This window comes from Megachile rotundata, chromosome 16 (assembly GCF_050947335.1).
Source record: "Megachile rotundata isolate GNS110a chromosome 16, iyMegRotu1, whole genome shotgun sequence".
Lineage (NCBI taxonomy): Eukaryota > Metazoa > Arthropoda > Insecta > Hymenoptera > Megachilidae > Megachile > Megachile rotundata.
The window spans coordinates 1,703,061-1,711,436 of NC_134998.1; the positions used below are offsets into that span (position 1 = coordinate 1,703,061).

General features: G+C 38.0%; 1 protein-coding gene across 1 annotated transcript; it reads left to right on the forward strand.

The window, feature by feature from the left end:
- The first annotated feature begins 6,258 nt into the window (after window positions 1–6,258).
- On the forward strand, window positions 6,259–8,143 carry LOC143266016 (uncharacterized). The gene is given in 2 exon segments (XM_076541201.1): window positions 6,259–6,827; window positions 6,829–8,143. Coding segments are annotated over 2 exon segments (1,344 nt in total). The 3' UTR covers window positions 7,604–8,143.
- The last annotated feature ends 233 nt before the right edge of the window (window positions 8,144–8,376 follow it).

Here is an 8,376-nt window from a genome sequence, read left to right on the forward strand (position 1 = left end):
CGCCGAAAGTAATGCAATTAGAACGTTTATGACAGGTCTAAGACCGGAAATTTATAATAGATTACGATATCACGAATACATATTTCTCGACGATGCGATTAGCGCAACAATTCTCGCTGAAGCCGAATTTAGGGAGTGTCAAATTCGTTTAAAAATGGCCGAAGATCATATTCGTAATGTTCAGTGCAGTAATTGTCTTAAATACGGGCATACGACAAATACGTGTACATCTGAGATACATCAGGAATCGTACGTCCGTAGACAGCCCAAGTTTTACCAAAACTGCCAGAAGCCAGGACACACACTTCAGGCTTGCTGGAATCCAAATCAACCCGGGAGTTCAAGGAATCAACCAAACCAGGGGTCATCTACACGAGTTCCAGAAAATCGAGTTTTAGGTGCAAGCCAAGCTCCAACGTGTGCCTATTGTCAGTACATGGGTCACACAATCAACCAGTGTCGGAAGAAAGCCGCTAAAGAACGAAATAATAATTCAAGTAAACCATCTACATCAAAAGAAGATTAAGTATGCAAGCAGGTAAACTTATGTGTTAAAAGGACTCACAAACAGGAACCTCCAAGTATAAAATTATCAAGTAAAGACTTCTATCAAGAATCCGCATCGTTAATAATTGATACCGCATCGGAACTTAATTTAATAAAACAGTATGCTGTACATATCACGAAAAACTCCCATTCATACAGATACTAGATATAATTTAAATGGAATTACTAATGGCTAATTTTCAACTTTAGGATACATTGAAGTAAGAATGTTCGATGAAAATTTCATTTTCCATGTTGTAAAGGAACTGCCTATTGATCAAGATGGTATTCTAGGAACAGAATTCTTCAGCACATCTGGAACAATTAAAAATTTCTCAAATTCCACAATAAGGATTAATAAAACTATTCTTTCATTCTGTTTCGTATTGTAACCGGCGAGCGCAGGCGGCCCTGAATTCACCTCAAGACGAAAACAAACCATTTCGTCTCCCCGCATCCCTGCTGTCTTTAAATCCAACGGCAATGTTTTTCGTCCGTCGCGTTACCGTTAGCATTGTCGTTAATCCGGTTATTGGCTCCGATCGCACGGTGCGCCGGATTAGCGACAGCTGATTGGTTCGTGACGTCACGGCGCGTTTCCGAATTCAGGTGATCGTCTAGCTCTCGCCGGTTAGAAGACAACGAAAGCCCGAGTACGACACATCCTCGCGATTACCGATCCGACAGTGATCTTAGTCACTCCCCAATTACAAATAATTAATTTTTCACGTTTTTCGTCTCCGTGTGTTAATCGTCTTGTTTTCGGTGTGTGCGTGATAGTACTCAGTGTCGTTTGTGTTAACATTAAATTTAGTTAAGAACAATCGAGTTCCGTTCATTGAAGGAACCCTCACCATTCCTGAGTTCCCAAACACATTCCAAGAGAAAGATAAATTATAAACAATTACATTCTAGGATAGTTAAGGAGAAGAAACAGTGGCATCAGCATCCCAACGACAGTAGTCGTTGTCTAATTTGTTACGGCGTAATTTAGAATTTATTATCTTTATTCGGTTTTTCCTCGCTTTATTAATGGTGTGGGTAATATTAATATTATTCGCCCTTAATTGCCAAAATAAAGAATTTATTCAGAATTACTTCTTTTTAAACAAAAATAAAATGCTTCTTTATCTTCCTCGTCCATGCGAGATATTTTCCTGGAGCAGTCCGTGCAAGCCAAGGCTGGTAAGGTGCTCGCCAGCCTGGCTTTACAGCGTATGCAGCGAATTTTCTTCATCGCAGCATCGTTTTTAACCGTTTTAGTGCCACGCAGCGCGATCACGCTGTTCGCATACTGTGGTGAACCGTGTCGCTATTTTTGATGACGATCGTCAATTCTTGTCGCGAGTCTGTCGAGAGTTTCCTCTCGTAATTACAAATTTTCTTTCAAATAATCGTAAACAACCTGCATAATTAGCTGTCTTTCTTTAACACATTGAATCCCAAGGTTTATTTTTAACAATATTTAAAAATTGCCTATCAATCTAAAGCGCGAGTGCGCCGAGCGGCATATTTCGACGAAAAAAAAGAGCGGCGCGACCGCGTCGATCGGCATTATTCGCAGATAAATGAAGGAAGCGCTATCGCGCTTCATGGCACAATTCGACATGGATTTTTAAAAACCTCTGGCACTAAAACGGTTAATGAACTGGTGGGTCCCTATGTGTATACAGGGTGTTCGGCTACTGGTGGGCATAATTTTAGGGGGTGGTAGCTGGAGTGATTCTGAACAACTTTTTCCTTTACCAAAATGCTGGTTGAAGCTTAGTTTTTGAATTATTAATGAAAAACACTGACCAATGAGAGCGCGTATAGACCGGTCGCGCGTATAGACCGGTCGCGCGACAGCGTGAGCGACAGCTTCGAATATGACGGCCGATCGTCGTCGTGAACAAAAATGTATCGGTACCGTCGGTATATTGTCCGTATAACGTCGGTGTAATAGAAAGCTGTTAGATGAAAATTACATCGAATAATGAATAAAAAAATCTGGATTATTGTTGAATTATTCATTCATGGATAAGAAATACCGAAATTAGTGATGATTACTCTCGTAATCAGAATAAATCGAATTTATTCGATACGTTTATTCGTTATCGTAAAGAAATAATAGATAAAATATGGACAATTATTCTACTTAGATAGTGCGACGATGAAAAAGAATAAATTCTCGTTTTTTAAAAATTAAATAACTTTTCTATTCTACAAATAAAAATTTTATTAGAATAATTAACAAATTTAAATGTAACTTACCCATTGAACCGCAAATAGTCACGATGAAAATGTATCTTTGTCACCGGGTCGATCCACCGATCCTTACTGTTAATATAAATAAATTACCATACAGAAACTCTTAATTTATTTCACTGTCACCTATCACTGTCATTTTTCATTATTAGTTTTCATTATCATTCTTCCCTGTCACTTTTCACTATTTAGTCAGTAAGTCCCAAATGTAACGACTCTGGAACCTAGGTTCAGATAGTTACTAGCGCTAGTAAGGTAAAGAGCGGTGTTTCGTGATCACTTTTTCCGACGAGTTTTCTCGAGTCGGTTGATCGATTCTCAGATCGCTAATTCTATCCTAGCGAGGATACGGAGCACAGGATGTTTAGGCAGAGTCACGTGAAGTTGTTAAAATAAAATAAAAGATATAACTTTAAACGTTCACAAAATGGTTTATTAAACACTTCACACGCACGCTCACCCCGGGACAATGGACAATTATAACGATAATGCAACTGGTTGAAATAATCGGAAAAACGGTTGAAATTTAGGTTGAAATTCGCTAAGATGTTTGCTTTCGCTGAAGGTTCACAAAGATCTGAATTTTAAAATCGGCACGGTAATCGTTTGAACCATCGATCCGATCGATGGCGTTACGGTAGGACTAATCCCGTGTGGGAGGGATTAGCGCCTGTACGCAGCGGCGTAATACGGCACAGAAGTGCCTCGGTCTATTATTATTATCTTTATTTCGGAACAAGCGGCTTTTACCAAGTGAATGATTCGTTTTGGAAAATTCTAAATCTAAAGATTGTAGGACTCGTGGGGTGTGCGGTTAAGGAGAGAAATCCACAATAATAAGGTGAAATCTTTCAACAATAAGGTTTATTCAATAAAATAATAAAGATGATGAATTTAACAAATAACAAGTAACAAATAACAACAAAATATGAAAAGTATACTGGTTTGATCAAAAGAAACTAAATAGATTTTGATATAATTGTGAATCTATCAATTGTGAATTTTGATAATTGTGAATCTAACAAAATGACTCCCGCTAGTTAATACTTTATATTAAATCGTACCTAAGTTTGATTTCGGATAAAGCCAACTTCGCTTTTATAAAATTAAGTGACTTCGATATTCTATAAGATTTGATTCTCGGTTCGAATGCTATCGCAATGACAAAATTTATCTTAATTAATACGTTTATAATTAATAATAGTGCGTTATAGTCTACCGCAGGGAGGAACATGATCTAAAAAAGTGTGATTCTCTAAGTGTACCTAGATACGCTTTCGCAAAGTTAGACATATTAATGATTTTATCTGATATCTAATGCGGTGTAGTCGACTACTGAAATTACGCTAATGACAGAACAATATTCTTTTACTAATTCAAAATTCCAAAATTTGTCTGAATCTAAATGAATTATTTCCTCGGAATAGTTACTCTTTCTAATCTGACTCGACAACTAATTGTCCATGACTCTTTTTGTCAAAACGGACACTGACAGCCAAAACCAGATCGCTTAATTGCGGAGTCTGCGTTAGCTAACTACTAGAACGACCCAACGATACAGGAAAAGGGTGAACAGTATAAGTCTAACAGGGTAGCAAATCAATTGATTCTAATTATAAAATTGTGATTGCTGAACTGCCACCCAAAAGACACGGGCTTCAGAGACCAAGCCGCTCAAATGGGGTGCCTGCGTTAGCTAGCTACGAAACGACCCAGAGCGAGCTCCGAGAATCTGATGACGCGTTAGCAATCCGATGAAAAATCAAATGTGAGTAGCTGAGAGCTATCGTTTCGATATCTTAGCCTTTCTTGGCGCTAGGTATAGCACTCTCCTAGAGGAGTTTCAGATACGAGACCGTTTGAATGGGGAGCCTGCGTTAGCTAGCTACTAGAACGACCCACGATCAAGTATCCAAATGGCGTATACCCGCTTTACCAGTCAAGTATTAAGAATCGTTGCGGCTCTTGACAGCGAAAGCTGTTCCGGTTATACTTATCCAAGAGACTTCTAGCTTGCTCGACTTCGAAAACTGTTCTGCGATTTAGGCGGGTTTCGCTCGACCTTTTATACTTGCTGGCCTGTCGATTTCTTGGAAAACTCCCATAACGTCGAAATATTTAATTGCCGTATAAATTTATAATTAGACATTAATTGTGCAAACGAACGATTCAATTACATTATTAATATCGCATTTTACATAATAGTTTATCTTCCTGACATAAAAATAGTAGTTTAATAGTGTTTTAATGGAAATTGCATTTTCTATCTTCTTCTATGTATTGTGCACGACTTCTATACGAATCGGAGCTAAATGTATAAGCATACGATGCTTCTCGAACATTCCATAGCGTAATATTATAATTTACAGTATATGCTGCAATAAACTAACATTTGACTTTAGTTCCAGATAACATGATATCAGTAGGATCGATGTGTGTTGACTGATTTGTTTAACTAATAATTTTAATAACTAATAATGTCCTAATTGTAAAATATATTCCTATCCTTCTCTAAGATTACGTGAGATTACTAGGAATTTTCCATGTAGAACTATACATTTATTACCGACAGTTTACTGAATTCTTATGATACTTGATTTGTCTAATGTCGCGGTCGATAAGAGAGAAATACAGTCAATAATTGAAGAAATGACACAAGAAATGACAGGGATAAAAGTTTGAAAATTCTTCAGGGATGTTACACAAACGTAAATAAACCGAATGAAAACACATGAACGAATATTCATAAATAATTTTAACTACACTGATTTGAAAGCAAGAAAAGAGAATTTTCGATTAAAAATAACGGTACATTTTATTTCGACACGTTTCTTTCGACAATAAACGATGACTGTCGATCGACGCCGCAGTCGTTCAACAGATTGTAACAAACAGTCACATCTAAGAACACGTCATCCATCCATGCGTCACTTAAGTCCCTTACACCCTGAACCTGAAAACAATGCAATAATCATACTTTGTTAACCATTACTCACTCTTGATCCCTCCACATCCACCAAACCGAAAGATATAAAAGTTCCTCGACCATTTTTGGACATTCAGTTTTTTTCCCGATTCCGAGACAAGCTATTTCAACATTATAAATAATAAAGTATTACGAATAGAAATCATACGGGTCATTTTTCTATCCTCGTGAATTTTACATGACATTTTGGCGATCCTACCAGGAATGTGAAAGTGTTCGTCAAGAAAACAAGCGATATTCTACCTACGTGGTGAATCAACCTTGGACTACGGGTCATCTTCGGCGACAAGCCTCACAATCCACGAATCTTTGTGATACTTTGATAAAGGATATTCTACGGACATCCATTTCTACGGATATCAAAGTAAACTGGATTCTTTCACTCGATATAGAACTAAACGTTCAAGTTTCGATAGCCAAGATTCTGAAGAAGTAGCTATTTTCGGAAAAATGTCAAAAGATAAGCTTCCACATCTAAAATGGAAAACGAAGTCGCTTTAAGACAAGTATTAGACGTATTACAGCGACAAAATGAAATACATGCAAAAAACGTAGCTGAAGTTCAACGGCAAATTCAAATATTAACTAAACAATCGGATGAAGAAAATAAACGTCGCGTGAAAGAAATCGAAATGTTAGGAAAAACGTTAGCTGAAATGAAATTAGGACTTGGGAGTCAGGGAACATTTGTTACGGAAGATTTCGAATCAGTTAATCATTCGGAACTCCAATCTAAAACTAACATGAAACAAAAGGATGAGACTACTCAGGCACAAATACCACTTCCGTCGGACGAGGAAGACGATAACGAAAATATACGCGGATATCAGGAAGATTTCGATGAAACGTCACAACAACTTACAATGTTATCGACAAAAGACTCGATAAGATATATTCCATCGTTAAACGGAGAAGATGACGTCGGGGTGGAAGATTTTATAAAGGAAGTTCGCGAAATGAGAGTTCGGTGTTTGGAAAGGGATTTACTTTTCAAAGCAATAAAAGTAGACAAAATAGTCGGCAGGGCGGCTCAGAGCATTCGCAATATCTATAGAAAATTATAGTGACTGATTCGAAGCATTACGTTCTAACGTGGCGGTTCAAGTTACTTCTGACGAATACAGTGAACAATTGCGTGATATGAAACAGGGACGCGATGAATCTATACAGAATTTTAATATCAGATTCCGAAGAATTTTGAATAAACTCACGTATGCAGCCGATAATGAAAATCCGGCACCACTTACAAAAAGAATAATGCTTGAAGCCACCATGAAAAAGGTTAACCGAATATACCTCAAAGGACTACGTCATGACATCGGGCAAATTTTGCTTGCCAATGAACCGATTTTTCTAGCGGAAACAGAGAAGAAAGCAGCCGACATAGAATGATACTTGCTGGAGGAACAACGTGAATGGAGAAGACCTCAAGTAAATCATGCGTATAATCCATCAAATCGCTTCAATAGTAATAATCGACCAATACGTCCAGCTGTAAATAATTATCAAAGTAATCGGAATACTGGACGACTAAATAATCCTAATCGGCTTGAAAGATCATCTGGACAAGCACAACTCAAATGTTTTAAATGTGGTAAATTGGGACATATGGCTCCGCAATGCCAAAATTTTCAATTACCAGTCCAAAGGAATCTGCCACCTCCGCGAGTGAACCAGGTGAAAAGGGAAACAACGAGGAGATGGGATACCACGAGTCAACACAACAACAGGAAGATTACTCACAGTTGCATTTTGACCACCAGCAGGAGAACGAGTACATTTAATCGTCACTGGCTCAGGGATAAATCTAATAAAAGAAGATAAAGCGGACACGGAAATATTTAATACAGAAGTTCGAACGTTCTATATGGGCTAAGACAAGTATTCAACAAATCGTTATGTTAGAATCATCATTTTCGGAAAACCGCATAAGTTTTACATAACTCCAAATAATTTCCCTTTGATAGAAGATGGAATTATAGGATTACCTTACTTAGAGCAATATAAATATGAAATTTCAAACGATAAAATTAAACTTGATAATCACACCCTGTGTTCAAGGAACGGTCAAGGATCGCTCCAGAAATTTGACGAACGATGTCTCGACGTGCTTCCCTTCCGTTTGTGTACTTCCCGCCTCGTAGGCCTCGGGGAGAGTGGTGCGGAGCGGGAGGGCAGCCGCGAGACATCGTGAAATTTCGAATAATACAATAGTTCTGGAGAATTCTTGGAAACCTATTATAAAAGGAGGGGTAATCGCGGTCGCGTACCAGTACGTAAATAGAAGCGAGCGAATAAACGTCAAGGTTTCCTTTTTGTTTTGTGCTTATATTCTTTAAAATACATTTAAAGTTCTCTTTGAAATACACTCTTTTATTCTTCCAACCCGTGCTAACGAATAACGAGTAGCTTCGTTCGTGCAGACCGGCAAATTTCTTTTCGGGCAGACAGTTTGTACTCGAGATATTTTCCCATCGAGCAAATTCCCCGAACACCCTGTATTTTCAGAAACCAGAGATTGTTACACCAGGAGAGAAAAGAGTTCGAACGATCTACCTCGAAGGCAAACCAACGCAAGTATGTTTCTTCAACTCGGG